This window comes from Pseudorca crassidens, chromosome 16 (assembly GCF_039906515.1).
Source record: "Pseudorca crassidens isolate mPseCra1 chromosome 16, mPseCra1.hap1, whole genome shotgun sequence".
In the NCBI taxonomy this organism is placed as follows: domain Eukaryota; kingdom Metazoa; phylum Chordata; class Mammalia; order Artiodactyla; family Delphinidae; genus Pseudorca; species Pseudorca crassidens.
The window spans coordinates 72461389-72481962 of record NC_090311.1 but is presented as its reverse complement, the minus strand read 5'-3'; the positions used below and the strand labels follow the sequence as shown (position 1 = coordinate 72481962).

General features: G+C 45.9%; 1 protein-coding gene across 2 annotated transcripts in view; it reads right to left on the bottom strand.

Annotated features, from left to right (window-relative positions):
- Positions 1–20574, bottom strand: part of CCDC6 (coiled-coil domain containing 6) — a 112859-nt gene that overhangs the window by 13608 nt on the left and 78677 nt on the right. For both annotated transcript variants that reach the window (XM_067710900.1, XM_067710899.1), the window contains exons 4-7: positions 11837–11940; positions 9769–9929; positions 4753–4909; positions 1607–1707 (exon numbers count right to left, since the gene is read on the bottom strand). In XM_067710900.1, coding sequence (XP_067567001.1) covers positions 1607–1707; positions 4753–4909; positions 9769–9929; positions 11837–11940 — 523 coding nt within the window. The remainder of the gene's footprint in view (positions 1–1606; positions 1708–4752; positions 4910–9768; positions 9930–11836; positions 11941–20574) is intronic.

The window sequence follows — 20574 nt, the reverse complement described above, 5'->3', positions numbered from 1 at the left end:
CATGAATCAGCATCACGATCAACTATAAAAGCCTCCCTCCTTCGTGCTTCTTCCTAACTCATGACTTCCTTTTACATCAATAAATCAGAAAGCAAAGACAACCTTTATCACGGTAACGAAATCCAAGTGCTATTTGGGGAAAACTGAGAGGCGGCTAGGGAGAGAAGCTTCTGGAGAGACCTCAAGGCCACTGCAGAGCAGGAGAAACAGATTCAGGAACATCCTCGGGGCAAGAACAGCTGAGGACTGCGCTGTGGATCCACAACACAAAGTCCTTTTGGTTCGCACACAGCCCCTCTTCCCCCCGTCACATGCCAGAGAGCGTGCCGGCTCCAAGCGGACAAAAGCTGCCACACTTCGTGTTGGACTTTTTAAAAATCACCCCTCTTACAAAAACAAAAAGTCACAGCAGCACAGTGCTTGGGCTGGATCCTAAACTCACAAACCCAAGCCCCTCCTGCCTGCCGCTACCCACGGCCACCCGCGAGGCTGCAGCATTTCCCCTCGGTCAACCTGAAGGGCGTCCCTGGTGTCTAATGATTACAAACAGACAAAATGAGACGTCACCCTAACCTGAAGCTGTTTTACTGTCCGAAGCCACAAAACCTTTATTGCTGCCACCTTCTAAGCCGTCACCTCACTGTATTCTGTGCGAAAGTGCTCCGCCACCGCCCTTCCCCCCTCCCCACACACGTTTTTCCCCAACTCTGTTGAAAATCTGTTTACCAGCGCGCACAAGAATGTCAGCCTGGACACTTCAGTCACAAGACACGATCCCTTGGCCGACTACCTTTGCTTTCCTCCCTCCACCCCACTTGCCCACACACACCCCCTCCGGCCCCCTGCTTCCTCTTTCTTCCCTGCTGGATCATTTACTTGCCCTCCTGGCCCGAAAGCCCCATGCTGTGCGGGTACCGAGCCAGAGACCCTGGGGAGAGAGTTTTTCAGGGTCAGATGAACACAAGGACGCCTTTGAGGGAAAGGCTTCTGAGGGGCAAAGCCAGAGGCAGAAGCGCAGCCAGTTCCTTCTTGCCCGGCCTGCCTGCTAGGGCCGAGGCCCACTCACCCACCAGTGGAAATAGCAGGATGCAGCTCATGCTCGAAAGAACACAGGCTTTGTGTGAAGCAAGACACGCCCTGCCTGGCCACGGCCACTTCCTGGCCACGTGACCAGTAGCTACAGACCCACCAAATGACTGCTTCCTCAATTTTAACACGACGCCTGCGTTAATTATTCTGAGGATAAAAAGGAGATGAGGTATGTATACCAAAATGAGAGAACCCATAAAAGATATGCTATGGTGCATCTCAGAAATCTGCCCGAGGTTTTTGTCAAACCACCGGCACTTAAAATCATAGTCAAAGATAGTCTTTTTAAAAAGGTTTTATAGAGTTAAGTTACTTTTTTGGTTCCAGAAAACCACCAGTTGACACGGTTTTAAAATTGCAAGCTAAGACTCAGTTGTGATAGCACTGATCATTTCTGGTGTTTTGGGACAACACGTGACCACCCTCTGTTTACAAGCTTTTCAGATGCTAGAAGGGAATGTATTCAGGGATACGTTAACTACAGCAGAAACAGAGGTAGCTGAGAACATGTACTCACCAGGTGATATCGGCCGGCTAGAACTGGGAGAAGGTGTGTAAGGAATCGGGCTGGACACAGTGCGAGGTCTTAATCCTTGTGCAGACATCTCGTTAAAATACCTAAGAGGAGTGAAGGAGATGGTTAGAGCCGCCTGCGTTGCAGTAGTTCCTAAGAAAGCTCCTATGAGAAAATGTTTGGGGTTCACATCTTGAGGTCAAACTCCTGAATGTTTAGAAATCAATGCTGCAGTGAGGAGACATGTATAATGTGGACCCCAGAGCCATGCTGTTCCACTGCTTGGCAAAGCTCTCTCCCCAGGGGCACAGGTGAGGGAATCCGGGGTGTTTTCGCTCAGGATGGAGGCCTGGTGACAGAGCTGCGTCATGCAACAGAGAGGACCAGGCTTTTCTCCATCACACTATAGCTATGTAGACATTCACCACCACTGTCCCAAGAATTAGACAAATCCACATTCTAGTGGCTACCTGTAAACTGTTACTTGAAAGGCAAAACCAAACAAGCCCTCTGAGACGCAGATCATCGAATTGGAGATAATGTGATCCCGTGAAATGGATGTCAATTGTCCACAAGGCAGGGCTTGCTTAACTAACAGTCACGTGTTCAAATGCAGAACGTGGAATATAATAAATGACACATGGGCTGAGCACCTCTGCAGGTCACGCCGTGCCGGGTCTGACTTATTACTGGATTCGGAAGTCACATCAGGCCGCACTTTGTGAACAAGCACAGAGAGCTGAGGAGGAGGAATTTCTGCTTGAGAGACTCCCTAATAAGCGATCCTTCCCAGGCCTTCTGGCCAAAGGAAGGAACGGCCACACGTGCAGGCGTTTCTATCCCAGGAAACATCTCAGCCCTGATATGCAACCAGTTCACGTGAGGAACTTTTAACACAGGTATTCCTATGCTAGTTTATTCAACTCGAAGAAAAACAGATTCCCAAGGTTTTTTTTTTTTTTCTTTGCTGTACGCGGGCCTCTCACTGTTGTGGCCTCTCCCGTTGCGGAGCACAGGCTCTGGACGCGCAGGCTCAGTGGCCACGGCTCACGGGCCCAGCTGCTCTGCGGCATGTGGGATCTTCCCGGACCGGGGCACGAACCCGTGTCCCCTGCATCAGCAGGTGGACTCTCAACCACTGCGCCACCAGGGAAGCCCTAGACTCCCAAGTTTGGCATGCACCTCTCAACGAGCTACCTACCACCAATTCTTCCTTCTCTCTTTAGCACGGCCCACCACAGTGCCACCAGGCTGGACCTCTTGTATTCTACAGCCAGGGGGGTGGCTAAGACCGCCTCTTGGTCTTTAAGGAATTAAACACACTTGTAGACGTCTCAAGTGTCTGACTATTTTCTTCCTCCCAGATCTGACATCATCATTCCCAGTAGAGAGAGCAGATGTCTTTATTCAACAGCGGTACTCTACCTGGGACAATCTAACCTAAAAAGGTAAGGCAAACCTTCTGGAGTGAACACCAATCCTGGAAAAAAAAAAAATTTATCTGGAAAGCCTGAAGTAGCTTCAGTGCTGTCACCACAGTCAGAGAAACTGTCCCTCAGAGTACGTCGTAATCAAAATCAAGCACAGGGTACTGTGTGTGTTAATACATGCTCTGCTCCATGTCTTAAGGTGGTTAAAAAAGTAGTTAATAAGTTATCTACTATTGTAGCTTATGTTTTCAATGAAATGGTTTTCAGAGGAGAAGAGTTTCAGAAAGAAGGAGACACCGTCAGAAGCAGATCAGTGAAATTCAGAGTTAAGGTTGATAGTTTTATGATAGAAACTTCTGAGAAAGAATCCTCTTTATTCTTTTCAAATGAGGAAGATTTTTTTTAAAAAAAAACAGATCTAAGTCTGTTTTTTATAAAGTTTTTTAAATTATAAAAGTAGATCGGGAATTCCCTGGTGGTCCAATGGTTAGGACTCTGTGCTCTCACTGCTGACGGCCTGGGTTCCATCCCTGGTCGGGGAACTAAGACCTTGTAAGCTGTGCAGTGCAGCCAAAAAAAAAGACCAGATCTTCATTATAGAAAAATTTACATTTTTCATGAAACGATAATACCACAGCAAATACTGTCCACAGCAAATTAATCAAAAGCCCCTCCCTGGTGGCGCAGTGGTTGAGAGTCCGCCTGCCGATGCAGGGGACACGGGTTCGTGCCCGGGTCCGGGAAGATCCTACATGCCGCAGAGCGTCTGGACCTATGAGCCATGGCTGCTGAGCCTGCGCGTCCGGAGACTGCGCTCTGCAACGGGAGAGGGCACAACAGTGAGAGGCCCGCATACCACACACAAAAAAAAGCCTTGTTAGCCCTCTGGATCTATTTCAATAAGAGAAACAGAGTGCTGATCTGCTAACACTGCCCACATGCGTTCAAACAACGTGCTCTGGCATCGACAGCCTGTACTAGTCCTCACAGCCGTTGGCAGACCCTGGTCTGAGGCGCTGGCTGCCCAGCACAGGTGGATGTTGCTTATCTTAACGATCACCTCACTCCCAAGCACAGAGGAGGAGGGCAGGTGGGGAAGGAAAGGAAAATCTGGGTGAGCAAGGAGAACTGAGCCGTGTCCTCTAGTTAACCAAAGGATGCCTCTCTTATGCCGGCCCATTTCCCAGAGGGCCAGTGAGGGGACTTGACATTGCGACCTAAGCACTGCGTGAGTTCTGTTTTTGAAAACCAGCTGCAAAAAGGTTGAAGTTACCAAGTGTGGTAAACCAAAGCCTCTGGCTTTCAACAGCTTCCACCCACCCCGCCGTGGACTCTTTCGCCCCCTGGATGTATTTGCTTCCTCAGGCTGTACCGCGCACCGCCTGCTCACCTGTACCTAGGGATTAAGATATGCGCCCATGCTCCAGGATGGGACGATTCAACGACACCTGCAAACGCTGCCTCCCGACACAAAACCCGCCTCCATGTCTGTCCCACTGAGTAATTTGGGAAAGGCCACGTTTTGTGTGTCTTTTTGTGTTTAAGGAGGACGGTCAAACTTCTTCATTTATCCCATTCTCAGCATCCGCACTGAGGCCACAGTGTTCATCATCACAATAAATAAACGTCCCTGCCGTCTGCTGCCTCCTCTTACAGGAGGTGAAGAGGGGCTGGAGCCTGGGCTGCTGCTTTCCCGAGGCTTGTGAGACACGCACGCACCTTTCATCATCCATCTCTAAGCTGGACTCGCTCTCGGAGAGCTGCCGACACAGGGCCTCTCTTCTCTCCATCTCCCTCTGCAGCTTCCTCTGCAGCCTCAGGTTCTCCTCCCTCATGTGGCGTTCCTCCTCCAGATACTGCGCCATCTTCTCGGAATCTGAAAGGCCAGAGTTCTCAATTAAACCACGGTCCGTGCAGTCACAGTACATGCTTCAAAAAGACGGTGGTCCAGCTCCTGTGCCACAGACCGAGAAGTGCTGAAAGACAGCCATTCTCACTCTCCCACACACAGATGAGATCCGTATTTCCAGTTTATCCCAGGTTCCAAGGTTGACCCACGATGTGCGTTTAGAAAAACATACGAAAAGCAGTGCTGTCAGGTTAGGCATCTTCCATCCTGCTTCCCTGCCTTCTAAAGGGCTTTATGTAGAGAAGGAATGCTGGAGCTACGTGTGGCCCGAGCAGCTCCCAGAGCTCCCTCTATACTGCTGGAGCGGAGAGGGAACGGGGTCCAGCTGGGGAAACAGACTCAGCCCACGGGGCTCCCCTCCAGGCACCAGTTCTGCTGTCTGTCAACTCCAGACACAGCAGGGTAGGTCACCTATGGGAGCACACCCACGGGTCACACTTGTTAGCACACCCCCCAGTGCACTGGGAGGTGCGGGGTGGGGGGAAGCGGTTTGCACACGGAGAACCAGTGTACTCAACGTGCTAGGTAACAGTTATAAATCTTTTTATAAAACTAGAAACTGACATAACAAGCAACTTTAGATCAATATTTCAAATCAGTCTAGTTTTCAGCGTTTGTGTTACTGCTTCCTGACTTACGCACAGTCTTTCGGAGTCAGACAGCAGGTAAAGACATACATGCAGGCAGGAGCTCGGCATGGCACCGTGCTTATGACAAATACCCCTTCCTTGGGAGCTGCCCTGTATGCGGAGAGGTCTCTGCTACAGCGCCGGCCAGAGCTAACCAGCCCCAGGGCGAGACACTGGACCCAGGCTAAGCTGGCCAGATCATCCTTCCTGCGAATCTGAAATGTGGAACTGATACCTTCCTGGGGCTCTGGAATCTCGTTCTGCTGAGTTGCCTGGACCCACTGTAACCCCTGCCCTTCTGAGTGACCCTGTGCAGGACTCTGTGGCGCCCTCTAGCGTCCTTCCAGGCAATGGGAAAACATGACCCTCCCCGCTGTCCTGTGTTGTCACTAAGTATCTTGAATACTTATCTTGGTATCTTGAATATCCTTATTTCAGAAATTCAAATGGAAATACCAACATTATTAAACACTATATTCCTGGGCCGTTTTCAATCTAACCAGAAACCCTGCTGTCTAATCCAGATGCAAAAATCACTTTACTGGAAGGCATGCTGGGAAAATATTTACAAAGTACACTTTTAATATAAATGATTTACGTTATTTCATCCCAAATATGTCAGCAGACGGAATTTTTCACTTGCTCTACAGGCATCGCTACACTGACCTCTTGGAGTATCTACTGTTTCTAGACGAGAGGGACAGTTGTCGGAGGAGGTTGCCTTTCTTTTCCATAAATAGGAAAGCTTCGCAGAACTGAGGATTCATGAGGCTTTGAGAATAATTACTTAAGAGGAAACACTGTCTTTCAAAGAAAATGGCAATCCTCTAGCATCTGGGGAAACCAGCAGGGGGATCCTTCAACAATAAGCTACCGACAAGAACATCAGTCACCAGGGGTGATGGCTGAAAAGACCTCCTGGCAGTCTGGCAATTAACCCAGAAGCTGGAGGCAAGGAGAAGGCGCCAGGCCCACAGTCTCTGGGAGTGAGAGACCCAGGCACAGATGGCTGACGCCGTGGCATTCCTTGGGTGCCCTCTGCTGGCTACCGCACACCTGACTTCAAAGGACCATAGATTTACTCTCAGGAGTCTTCCTCTTTCTCCCACAAAGAGCTCCCTAGGACTCAGGGTCCTGAGGTTATGTTGCCCCCATCTTCAGCCATCTCACAGCAGTTAGTCAAAGACAGTGTCAGCTGAGGGTGACTTACGGACAGTCTCCCAAGAGACGAGTCCTACCTGATCCCAAGGTGGGGATCTTTTAAATTCCCTTTCAGGTTTATGGCTAGAAAATACTAGCCGTATTGGATGGGGTGTCCAGACCCCATCCAAACCACTTAAGTCAGAATCCCCGAGGATGAAGCCTCTCCACTGGTCTACCAAAAACTCCCCAGGGGACTCTAATGTCAGTTGAGAGCTACTGGGAGAGCGGTTCAAGTTCAGACACAGCTGGACTTGGGGGAGAGGGACCAAGTGCCCCAGGAGCTTTCAAAGTGGACAAGGTTATCCAGCCTAAGGAGGCAGAGGCAGGTGGATGAGGAAAGCCATTAACTCATACTCTACACCCAACCCAAAGCTACTGTGTGCAGCTAAGTGCCACGGCCTTCCCTGTCCTCACAGAATCCAAACAGCACTTTGCAGAAGCCTCTGCTGACATCCGCAGTCTCTCCAGAGACCAAGCAGTACAGTAGGAAGGAAGTAGAGGAAGTAAGATATTCTTCACAAATTTCTTCTAAAAATGTTGTCTGGGGAACAACAAGGCAAGTCTATACAAGAAAGAAAAATATAAACTGACAGCAGTGGAAAGAGTTCAGAAAGGGGCTCACAAGACCTGTGTCTGTCCAACACAGCAAAACCTCAAAAAATATCCTAACCTAAAGCAACTAATATTTGAGAACTCCTTGATTTGTTTTCACGGAATACACATCCATTCTGGTTCTCAAGCCGGGGTACATATCAGAATCACCTCTACTTAAAAAATACAGAGGACCAGGCTCCACCCCTAGAGTAAAAGCCCAGAACCCTGGATGGGGTTAGACAGGACAGTGGACTCCCAAAGATGTCTGCATCCTAATCCCTGGAGCCCGTGTCCAGGTTGCCTTCCATGGCAAAAGAGACTTGCAGGTGTGATTAAATTAAGGACCTTGAGATGGGAACTCATCCTGGATTATCTGTCTGGGCCCGAGGCAATCAAGAGTCCTTACACAGGGAAGGCAGGAGGGTCAGAGGGAAAAGATGTGACAAGAAGCAGAGGTGCGAGTGGTACCAATGCAAAGGAGTCATGAGCCAGAGAACGCAGAAGCTGGAACAAGCAAGGACACGGATTCTCCCTTAGAGCCTTTTACAAGGAACCAGCCCTGCTGACACCTTGATTTCAGCCCAGTGAGACCTATTTTGAACCCAGGCCTCCAAAAAACATGATATCATAAATTTGTGTTGTTTGAAATCACTAAGTTTGTGCTCATCTGTTAACAGCGGCAACAGGAAACTGACCACACTGTACTTCTTAAAGGCTCCCAGGAGAACCTTGAGGCACCCATCCCAGATGCACTACTGCACTAGAACTTGAAATCAGCTTCGGAGAAGAAAACATAAAGATAAGAAGCGCTGAAATTTTAAATGCACATTTCATTTGACTCAGCAAATCCACGCCGTGGAATTTACCCTGAAGGTGTTCGTGCACAGGTATCAAACGTTTGTACAGAGATGTTCGCTATGGTTGTAGCATCACCACCCAAAGGGGTCTGTTGGTAATGGATGAGTTAAATAAGTTACAGTGTATCCAAACACTCAAATACTATAGAGCCTTTAACAGGGGGAGTGGACTCCCCTGGCGGTCCAGTGGTTAAGACTCCATGCTTCCAAAGCACAGGGCGTGGGTTCAATTTCTGGTCGGGGAACTAGGATCCCACATGCCACATGGTGCGGCCAAAAGATTCAAAAAAAAAAGGGGCAGGGGGAGTAAGGCAGCTCTGTATATATTGGCAGGGAAAAAACTGTAAGACATAGTGAGTGAAAAGAAAAATGCAAAAGGTATGTTCATTGTGCTACTATTGGTATAAAAGAAATCTATACAAGGCTTCCCTGGTGGCGCAGCGGTTGAGAGTCCGCCTGCCGATGCAGGGGACACGGGTTCGTGCCCTGGTCCTAGAAGATCCCACATGCCCCGGAGCGGCTGGGCCTGTGAGCCACGGCCGCTGAGCCTGCGCGTCTGGAGCCTGTGCTCCACAATGGGAGAGGCCACAAGAGTGAGAGGCCCGCGTACTGCAAAAAAAAAAAAAAAAAAAAAAAAAGAAGTCTATACACACACACACACACACACCAGAAAAATATATTAAAAATGTGTTAATTGTGAGAACTGGGCAGCTGGGGATCAGGGGTGAAAGGGAGACTTATTTTTCCCCTGCATACCTTTCACTGTATTATCTATTCAAATAAGTTGAACGGCCTAAAAACCAAAACAGAAGAAACCCAAGTGAATGCAGAGTGATGTAATCAAGTGTCCAGAAATTAGTTCCTTTGATTTCCAAAAATAAAAAGGAGATATTTCAAAAGCATTTATTCCTCAATCACCATGAACAATCGTTAGCTGAGGCCAAATTTCGGTAGTAAAGAAGATAAACACTGTTTTCTGCCTAATGCCCCCAAAGTACACTGAGGTCTCCTGCACTGCTTCTGTTAGCACCATCCGAGGGGTGAACACCAGGGAGAAGGTTAGAAATAGTAACACTGATATAAAATAGATAACTAATGGGAACCTACTGTATAGCACAGGGACCTCTACTCAATATTATGCAACGACCTTATACAGGAAAAGAATCCAAAAAAAAAGAGTGGATATATGTATATGAATAACTGATTCACTTTGCTGTACCACAGAAACTAACACAACACTGTAAATCAACTATACTCCAATAAAAATTTATTAAAAAAAAAAAAGAAAGAAATAGTACCTCTGATTCTGGACCATCCTGAAACTATGTGATTTTCTAGAAGTATTCTAAACTATTTGCCCTGCTCTACTGTAATTTTTTTTTAAATAATCTATTCCAGGATGACAGACATAAATATGTACTAGCAATGAAACACAATATGAATTTGATTTATACAAATTCAATAGTAAATATAGGTAAAACTCTATACTTGGTAAGTGGATTAATTCTGTGGACAGACGACCAGTGACACCAAGGCTACGTACGCTGTAACTGGGCAGCTCTCAGTTGCTTCTTCAGCCTCTCCACTTCATTCTTTAAAAACCTGATGTGTCGCATCATGTTTTCTGGAGAGTCGATCTCCATGGAGATGTCTCTAGGCGATGGGGGAGCGGACACCGGCTGGTCTAATTTCTCCTGCAGGATTCTTCATTGAAAAGAAAATTCCAACAATGAAAAAGAGTTCGCCTTTAAAACACAAAACGTTGATTTGATGCTCACCATTGTCTATTTAAAAAATACATGAATAAGTTCTCAGCAATCAGAAAAATAAATAAAGACAAAAACAACAAATTCTAGCCGGGAGGTTCATTAACAGCATGCCCATGTTAATCGCCAAAACTCAATGAATTGTTTGACTCCTGTGCCCATTTTCCATCAACTTCTGGTCGCCCCTACCTGACAGTCAAGTCAGAGGGCAGAGCTGAAGGAGCCACCTTCCTTTTTCTCCTTTCAAACGGCCACTGGTAATTAAGCCTTAATGAAAAAAAAGTCTGTAACACTGGCTTCTGATTATCATGCCGGAATACACTGGGCAATCAGAATGATCCGCTGACTAAATGGTCCACAGGCTTGGGTTGCAGGGAACGGCCACACTGGAGGAACTTCCTCTCAAGGCTTTCAGTTGAAACTTACAGACTATGACTCTCCTTGGAGAGTGACATCATGTCAAGAGACTGACTTCTCAACTCCCCTCCTGAAAAACCAGTCCTGAAGGTATGGCAAACTGGACCGAAGGCCCTTTGCTTCAGGCCACAGCAAAGGTAACAAGAGTTAAAAAAAACAAAAACAAAATGTACTGGGTTAATAACTGGTGGTTGCCACCTTCTCTACCAATTATCATTATTTTGAAGCACATAAAACATGAATATTCTACAAAGTGACAATTTCATACTGTTCGATGCAATAATTTGGTACTTATATATATAAAACCTCCCACTGCTTTTTAAAAAGGAAGACAGACTGGCAACAGACCTCTCTGCCCCTTTTTATACGCTGCTGGGAAGTTTCTGGTTTCGTTTGGTTTTCACCTTTTTACCGTTGAGTTTACCCAAGTGCAAACTGTGAATTACCTTCAGGCCTTGTTGAGAAACCTAGTAGGTTAAATATTGTAATGGTCCCCCCATCTATTATATGAAATCATTTTTCAAGCTTCAATTTATTAGCACTACTGTAATAAGGCAAAACACAGCTGATTCAACTACTGCTTGCATAATTCCGTATAGATACACCTCAGATTGTCAGTTTTCTTAAGCCTGTGGTATGGCTCTATGTTGCAAATCTTGAGATGAACTCAATTTACGGATGTTTATCCAAACCAAGTACTTATGGCAAATGTCTCTGGCTAGCAAACAGAAGATCGTGGTGAAGGAGATGAATGAATATTTTCAAGGAGCTCCCTTTCTACACCCAGACACACATCCCACCCACAGAACCTCCTGCCATTATTCAAGGTCCACTCCACCCACCCCAAAGCACACAGTACTTAAATCTAAGGGCCCAACCGGATCTTGCACACAGGGGTTCAAGAAATATGTGCTGCTGAGTATTCCATATCCATGTATATACGTTTAACACCAAGAACCCTAACCTTAATTAAATATGTACCAGTATTTCTTTATAGCAAGTCTCAAAACACACAGATGATCGTTTTTCTATCAAAATCCCAGCCTTCCTCATGAAGTACCTTCTAGAAATGTGTGATAATTCACAGTACCCAGCACATATCCGAAGCACTTGAGAAAATGAGTGGGGAAGCCAGTTCAATTAGGTAAAAAGCTGGAACTGCAACCATCCTCTAGAACAACAGAGGCGAACAATAGCTCCTTAATGAAATTTCACAGGATTTAATACCAAACGAAAAGAAATTTTACCGGGTCAGTGAGGGAGAAGTATAAAGAAGTGACCAACAGGAGGACAGGCTATCAACATTTTTTCCACTTGATCAAGGAATTAAAATGTCCCACTGTCATTCCTCGGTCACACCCAGCAAGCTACCCCACTCCTCCAACACACACATACGTACAGAACACCGAACAGCAAGACTAAACGAACCGCTTTTCAGCTTCAAGTTTATCCATCCTTTTCCAGAGACGATTCACTAGTGCTTCCTGTTCTTGTTCCAAAGTATTTTCAAGGTCAATCTTCTCTCGTCTCAGCTGAAGGAAGGAAAACAGTTTTGCTGAGAATTGTAGGCCACTTAAACTTCGTTAATTAGATTCTTTTTGATTGGACCATTAGGACCCCTTTTCATGGAGAAAACTGCAAAGGAATGGCCAATTTTCTGGCACAGATACATTAAGCGCGTCTAGTTCTTAAACTTTAATTGAGAACATCGAGACAGGTTCATTCTCTGATGTTAAAGCTTAATTGCTATCTGGTACGTGAATCACAGTGGTTGCCTCAGCATTTATGCAAGGCACATGGAAAGTCTTCCTTAAAGAGGGTTTGAGGAGTTCTGCTTACTAGTTGTCCCAGGACTTAACTGGGTTTGTCCCCCCAGTCCTGCATGTAGTTCAACATTAAACCAGAAAGGTTATAGTACTATTTATATAAATAACTCAAACACCTGAAGACAATTCTACGTAGTGGTTAATTGGTACACATAAATATGTCCTAAGATATAAAAAGCATATGCAAAAAGGATAAACGCTGAATTCACAATACAGGTTACCTACAGTGAGGTAGGGAAGAAGGAAAATTTGATTTGGGGGGGTGGGGTGGGCAGTTGCAGAGGGAACCCCAAACTGCATTCTACTTCATAAAAAGAAGCAATACGCGGAAGCAATTAATTTAATCCACTAATGTAAAGCAATATGCAAATATAGAGAACAATGTCAGACACTGGTTAATAGGGATGATATAACAGGGAACTAAGGAGTCAGATATGTCTGCCCTCAGGGGCCTTACCTTGTAGTGGGGGCCAAGACAGTAAACGAAACAAATTATAGACTCTGGTAGAGGGTGAGAGAGAGAGGAAGAGAAAGAGCGCTAGTGAGGGGGGTAGGAAGTGCCACAATGAACAGACTTCACAGAGCCGGGGAGAGGGAATGTGTGATATCATTCTTTGTATTTGTCTATATGCTTGAGATGTTAAGTAACTTTAACAGGAATCTTTTTTAAAAGGAGGAAAAGGTTGTGTTACTGCCCCATGCTGTCTCTTCAACCAATAGCAAGTTACCTTTTCAATCACAGGCTCAACGAATTATTTTTGTTTGCACAGCTGTAAAGACGTCGAAGTAGCAGAGTTCGTATCTTTTTAGCAGGTTATTTCTCTTTGATCAAAGATCCCTATACATACAGTAAAGAGAGACCAATTCCCTGGACAAAAGGTAGTCTTTTTTTTTTTTTTTTTTTTTTTGCGTTATGTGGGCCTCCCACTGTCGTGGCCTCTCTCGTTGCGGAGCACAGGCTCCGGACGTGCTGGCTTAGCGGCCATGGCTTATGGGCCTAGCCGCTTCGCGGCATGTGGGATCTTCCCGGACCGGGGCACGAACCCGTGTCCCCTGCATCGGCAGGCGGACTCTCAACCACTGCGCCACCAGGGAAGCCCAAAAGGTAGTCTTTTAAAGCAACCAAAGCAGACAGACCTTACTGCACAAGTGAAGGAGCCAAGATCACACAGAGTCAACTGGAAACACAGCCTCGGTACACTTTCTTCGCATAGGAAAAGGCAGAGGAGTCAAACCGAGTCGGAAGCATTCTGTGCTGAAGCTTGGAGCCGCCTAGTGCACAAATGCTCTTCAAGATATTAAACGGTTCCTACCCGCAGCGAGGAGGAGAAACCCAGGAACACCTCGCAGGCCTCCTAAGAACCTTGGCGATCCTCTGACCACATTTTGGGCCAAGCTTTGAAGTACAATTCACAGCCATTTATTTAAAGAAACAAAATGCCATGGCATTTACCCTTTAAGGACTCTATTCCCAGGTTTAACTAAAACATGATAGGGGGTACTTGGTAGGTGAGAAAAAAATTCAAGCAAGGCATCATTTCGTAGTAGAGATGCCTGGTAGAAACTTATGCCCAACGACTTTTAATTTTAGAGTCATCATGCACCATGCTACTCAGTAACCCTGAAAAGCCAAGTCAAGACAAAGCTCTCTTTGCCCACGTATAACTGACTTGGCGTGTGGCTTTGAGTAGGTACTCACCTGCCCTCATCTACGCTGGCCTTGATGACGGCCAAGGTCCCTTCCGGGGCCACCCACTCTATCATTCTCTGTCCATCTCAAGAGGGCAGCTGTCTTCAGTCTGAACTAGCTCCGTAAGAGATTTTTAGAGCCAGAAGCAGCAAGAGAAATCATCTAAATCCACCCTTTCATTTAAGAGCTGAGGACACCACTGGCCCGGGAGATGGTGTGACTCAGGAAAAGCGATGGATGCTGCCAGGAGAGGAATGGGTATCAGTCACCATGGTGACCAAAAGAGCTGGGTCCCACCCAACCAGCGAGTTCAGAGCACCTCGAGGGGCAAGTAGGATTTGGGGTAAATTACCCAATAATACTTGGGAGTAGCCGAGTAGGGGTAGCTTAGTGAGTCCGAGAGTATGCAGGAGCAAATAAGAGAGCAGGAAAAACAGGAGTTGAAAACAAACACGAATCTCAGCTTCTTTTTGGTACCTGTTGGTAGAGCTACCAGCTATCAATTTGCTGCCCACTTCAGTGAACCAAAGCCTCCTGGGGGTGCAACTTGGGTTTGCTGTACCAGTTTGCTCTACTAATTTGTTTCCATGAAGCAGGCAACACAGGAAGCCCAGCGCAGCAGCTTGGATTTGGGTGTTTCATTACACAGGCTGGCAGTGCTATGGGAGTCCATATTCTCTCTGGCCTTAGAAAGAACAGGGCTTCCAGTCTTGTTTTTTCAGCTAAAGAAAATCTTAACTTTTCAGCATTGCTGAGGAGCTCTTACACTAAAGACCAGAGAAGTTAGAGGAAACGGTACTAATTATGATCATGATTAATTCCCCCTGAAGTTCTTTATCAGAGCTGCCCTTCCATCTCCCGTCCATCTAATCCCACAGCCTAAAAAGAGTCCACACCAGTACTATCAATTCGGACAGAAGTAGATTTTCAGTGCTTGCATTGCCCTGAGATCAAACAACCCTCAAATCTGACGGTATACGTTAAACTTACAGCGTGCAAAGTCAGAAATTCTTGCTGGAATGGAAACAGCAGCCCAGCGCCGCATTCCTTGCCTGTGCAGATGATCTTTTCTGTGCTGGTCTCCATCTGTAATACTCTCCCCCCATCTCCTTCCTCATAATAGCTAACGGCCTTTTAAACTCAGTGTTCGCGCAACAGGCACCTACTCTCTTCCACTGCCAGACATTAAATTCTCAGGCTAACCCAAGCCCCTTCCGACTGCATAGTCTGTGAGCACGCGGCAGCAACGGATATAGTCGATTCGTAGATGATTTATTTGAAAGGCTGCTTTGTAATTAAGTCAGGTCAGCGGCCTCCCAGCCAAACTCTTTACTCCTCTTCAGTAGCCCTTCCTCCCACTGAAAGTTAATTAACGTGGCCCCAAGAGTTGTTATTATATTCCCCAAATAAATACACAACTTCTTTAATGGATAAACTTAGAGTGTAAAAAGAGAGCTGGCTGTCTGAATTCACAGCCCACCCTAGCTGTGTCTTTGCAGTGGGCAGACACTCACCACTAAAAAGGCAGAAAAAGGGGGCAGCCAAGAGACGGCTCCCAACACCATCGCACTTCTCTCTCAGCGCAGCATTTTCCCATTTAAAGAGAGCCGCGATGCTGGGCTGGGGGGAGAGGGTGGAAGGGAGTACTTGGCCAAAAAAAAGCCCGATGAGAACTTTACCATGACCTCTGCGCTCAACGATAGAATTTTGAAAGGTTTTAGTGCACCTTTTCAAGCTACTTGGTTTTAGCCTAACTGCCATATTATCATCATTTCTATGGGAAAATATATGAACCCCAAACGTCTGACTGAAAAAACGAATTCTGGAAGGCAGCCCATGACAACTAATCCACGTAAGGGCTACCATATACACGGAACAGAGACACAAAGTTTGTTACAACGTACGGCAAAAAGTACTTAGAATGATGGTGATACAAGAGGTGTATACCAGATGTAAGAAATAGCAGAGTACTCTACGTTGACCAAACTCTTTATTAGTTGGCTAATTGTTTTTTGTTTTTTTAAAGAGATAGCGGTTAATCCTAAGAAAACAAATGGGTGTGGGAATTAACACAATCCCCCCAAACTTTCCAAGTTAGGTAGCATCTGAGAGCCATTAACAGTTCAGCCCGATTTCCCATCAATTTATTACATAATACCATAGATGTTCAAAGTGGGGACCTTGGAGGTATATCAGAGTCACCTGGGAAAATAAAACATACAATATTTAAAACATGACTAAATCAAAGTCAGAAAAATGAATGCAGTTTCTGTAATGGACTGAATGTTTGTGTCCAAAATTCACATGGTGAAGCCTAAGTCCCCAGGGTGACGGTATTTGGAGGTGAGGCCTTTGGGAGGTGACTGGGTTTAGCTGAGGTCAGGAGGGTGGGACTCCCATGACGGGATTAGTGTCCTTTCTAGTCACGAGCGACCCTGCAGCTTGCTGCTCTCTGCTCTCTACCAACTGAGGACACACACAGTCAGCAGTCGGCAGAACTCCATCAAGCTAGCACCCTGATCCTCGACCTCCAGCCTCCAGAACTGTGAGAAATAAATTTCTGTTGTTTATAAGCCAGTCTGTGTTGTTAAATCAGCCCAAATGGGCTAAGACAGTTTTGTTTATACTGCAAGAGTGGAGACAGTAAAAGATATTACCTCATTCCATCCTACTTTGCCAATACATCTAAGTTAATCATAGTTTTACTTATATATAGGAAAGAAGTGACTAATAGGATTCATGAAGGGGCTATTAAAACATACCACATGCAAATGATGTGAAAAGCACTGAAATCATGCACAATGGTCCTTGCTCGGTGGTAAAGGTCCCTCACAAATTAAAGCAACAGAGACAAGTAAAGTAAAACTTAAACACTGCCTCTGCTGGTGTAGCAATCAGCGGAATTTTACTTAGCCCTGGCAGGTTCCTAGGCTGGAAGACATCTGACCTTTGCCTTCTGGAAAACATATATATATCTTTAAGAAATCAAGCAGCCAATTTGTGTTATAGATGAGACAGGTGTTCACAGACTACAGAGCTCCCAAGGTACCTATTTGATCAATCAAGTGCATATGGTTTCAGAATTAAAAACAAGTTCTAGTTCATCGCCACTGGCTTGTGTAATGTTGAGCCCAGAAAGAGCTAATGGAAGTTCATCAGTAAGGAGCAAGAGAAAAGGAGAGAAAGGATGATCACTTTCAAGTCTAGGTGGTCAAAAATTACAGTTCAAAAGAAATATATATATGTGCATCAGAAATATACTGACAGGGGGACTTCCCTGGTGGCACAGCAGATAAGATTCTGAGCTCCCAGTGCAGGGGCCCGGGTTCAAGCCCTGGTCAGGGAACTAGATCCCACATGCATGCCGCAACTAAGAGTTCGCATGCCACAACTAAGGAGCCAGCCTGCTGCAACTAAGAAGCCTGTGGGCCACAACTAAGGAGCCTGCCTGCCGCAACTAAGACCCAGTGCAACCAAATAAATAATTTTTTTTTTTTTTTTTGCGGTACGCAGGCCTCTCACTGTTGTGGCCTCTCCCATCGTGGAGCACAGGCTCCGGACGTGCAGGCTCAGCGGCCATGGCTCACGGGCCCAGCCGCTCCGCGGCCATGTGGGATCTTCCCGGACCGGGGCATGAACCCGTGTCCCCTGAATCGGCAGGTGGACTCTCAACCACTGTGCCACCAGGGAAGTCCATAAATATTTTTTAAAAAGAAAAAGAAATATATACTGAGAGAAGGAATTTCCTGGTGGCCCAGTGGTTAGGACTCTGCACTTTCACTGCTGAGGGCCCAGGTTCCATCCCTGCTCTGGGAACTAAGATCCCACAAGCCACGCGGCACGGCCAAAAAATGAAAAAAAAAAAAAAAAATACTGATAGAGAACAGAAAAAGATGCAAAAAAAAAAAAAATCATGAAGAACTATATAGCAAGATAAATAGGGTCGGCCCTTGGGTGAAAGTAATGTTGGTGGTAATTTATCTTCCTACCTTTTCCAGCTCCCACCCTATTTTTTATTTTTTTTTTATTTTTTTTTGCGGTACGTGGGCCTCTCACTGTTGTGGCCTCTCCCGTTGCAGGGCACAGGCTCTGGACGCGCAGGCTCAGCGGCCATGGCTCACGGGCCCAGCCGCTCCGCGGCATGTGGGATCCTCCCGGACCGGGGCACAAACCCGTGTCCCCCACATCGGCAGGCGGACTCTCAACCACTGTGCCACAGGGAAGCCCTCCCATCCAATTTTTTAATGAACATTTACTATTTTTATAACAAAAAAAATTAAAGACATCTAATCTTAAAAATTAACTATTTCCTAATAGTACATCCATTAATTTAGGATATTAATTCACATATCTAAAATACAGAGTGAACCAATAAACTCTCAGAGGAGAAATGATAGTGAAGGCTTAGCTATCTGGAAGACAGAATTTTCCAGACTGCCAAGAGTTAACTTTCTTTACCATAGCTTATAACTTTTTTCTTCTCAAACACTGTGTTCCCATAAAAATTAGATTTGTTCTTTGAAATGGACAGAACTTCAGGATAATATTAAAACCCCGTTAATATATAATATGTGAAAATAACACTTTCATAGTTTACCAGCTCAGTAAATTTTGCTTTTGTTCAATGACACTGAAAATGAAGGTCTTTTATGCAATAGATACATATATAATTAGTCAGATTTATATGGTTTCTGAGCTCAAGTTTTTATCACTTTGACATCAGCACAGTATTATACAAATGTGCATAATGGGTTCATAATTCCAGGGGTCTCTTTTACCAAATAATTACCATTGGTGGAAAGCAGGTTTCAAAGTCTGGGGTGTAAACTCTTTTGCTACATCAAGAGCACAGTGGAGAAATCCTGGGGAAAGAACACATACCATAGTGCATGTTGCAAACACACTATCACATCAAGAAAAAATATCAATAGCAGTTGTTTGGGGAGGATTGTAGTCTAGGTAATTTTTTTCATTTTTGTACTTCTGTGTTTACATTTACCACATTTTCTTGAAAGAGCAATGGATTACTTTTACAATGCAAATGCTTGATTAAAAAAGTTTTCAAGGGCTTCCCTGGTGGCGCAGTGGTTGAGAGTCCGCCTGCCGATGCAGGGGACACGGGTTCGTGCCCCGGTCCGGGAGGATCCCACATGCCGCGGAGCGGCTGGGCCCGTGAGCCATGGCCGCTGGGCCTGCGCGTCCGGAGCCTGTGCTCCGCAACGGGAGAGGCCACAACAGTGAGAGGCCCGCGTACCACAAAAAAAAAAAAAAAAAGACTAGCTTATGTCCTCAAAGACACCGCACATGCAGACTGCCAAAATCCCTACTGTTCCCCCTCCCAGTAACAAAGAAGAGGGATTCCACTTCGCGTCTTCTGCAGGAACTCTCTTCTGTGTTCTCGGCATCTCTACTCCATGCAACCTGTGTCTACATTTTACTGCATTATCTTCTCTCCCATTTCTGTCTCCTCTCACATCCCTGCTTCCCTGCAACAAGGCTCGATTTAGATTTATCCAGCCCATGTGTGTTAAGTAACAAACAATTAAACCAAATGCCAAGGAGCTTCAGGTCCTTCTCAGTTGGTTACGCGGGAGCGGGGAGTCCTGCTGCAGTAGTAATGCTGTTCCCCTAAGCACAGCTCGGCACAGGGCATCCCTCGTCACTGTCCACAGGTCCACTGGCCTCCCTGGACCAGGCTCCACGAGACCAGGGACCCGACGTCATCTTTCTTAGCAGAGTTTGTGGCAGACAACAGGCATGTTAATAAAGGTGTGTTGAATTAACGCAGAATGTGTGCCACACAAGTGCAGCATGGACCAAAAAGACAGTCACACAGATCCATGGATTAAAGAGATGGATAACCAGATCAAGGAAGGTGGTGAGACGTTTGAGGCTCAAATAATATGTATGCTCATTTTCCTGGAAAATGGGGAGGGCAAAGTACCACAGAAATTAGATGAACACTTTGATTATTAATGGCAGCACACACAATTTTTGGAGCGCTTACTATATGTGAGTCACCAGGGATACAGGGGTGAGGTTAACATCGTACCTTCCCTCCTTTACCTTATGAGGAGCTCACAGAAACGAAATGATTTACTTGTTAATTGCTGTTTGTGTACCAAGTGGTACAGGAAAAGGACAGAACGTCATGGAAACACCTTGGAGCACAGACCCCAAAGTGACTAGAGGAGCAAACTGGGTAACAGTTAAGTAGGGATGGGGCAGGGGAGGGAGAAAATGGGCCAGGCAGAGGACACAGATCCATGGAAACCTGGGGGCAGGAAAGCACTGGGCACATCAGAGCATGATTTTTAAACTGCAGGTTGTGACCCACTATTGGATTAGGAAATTAGTTCAAGTCACTTGTCACCTACATTTTGCTAAAAACGAAATAGGATTGAACAGAAAATCAGTGCAAAGCACATAAGCAAGTGTTTCACAGAACTTGTCCCAGTCATAAATACAGTTACAAAAACATCAGTGTACTGGGTCACCATGTAAACTTATTTACTGCTGTGCAATCCACATGGGGACAATTCTGTGCAGGGGAACAAAACTTGCCACCCCAAAATAGGTCTATTTGGCACAAGGATTAATTTAGGCTGATTGTGACATAGAGAACAGACTGGGGGGTTGCCAAGGTGGGG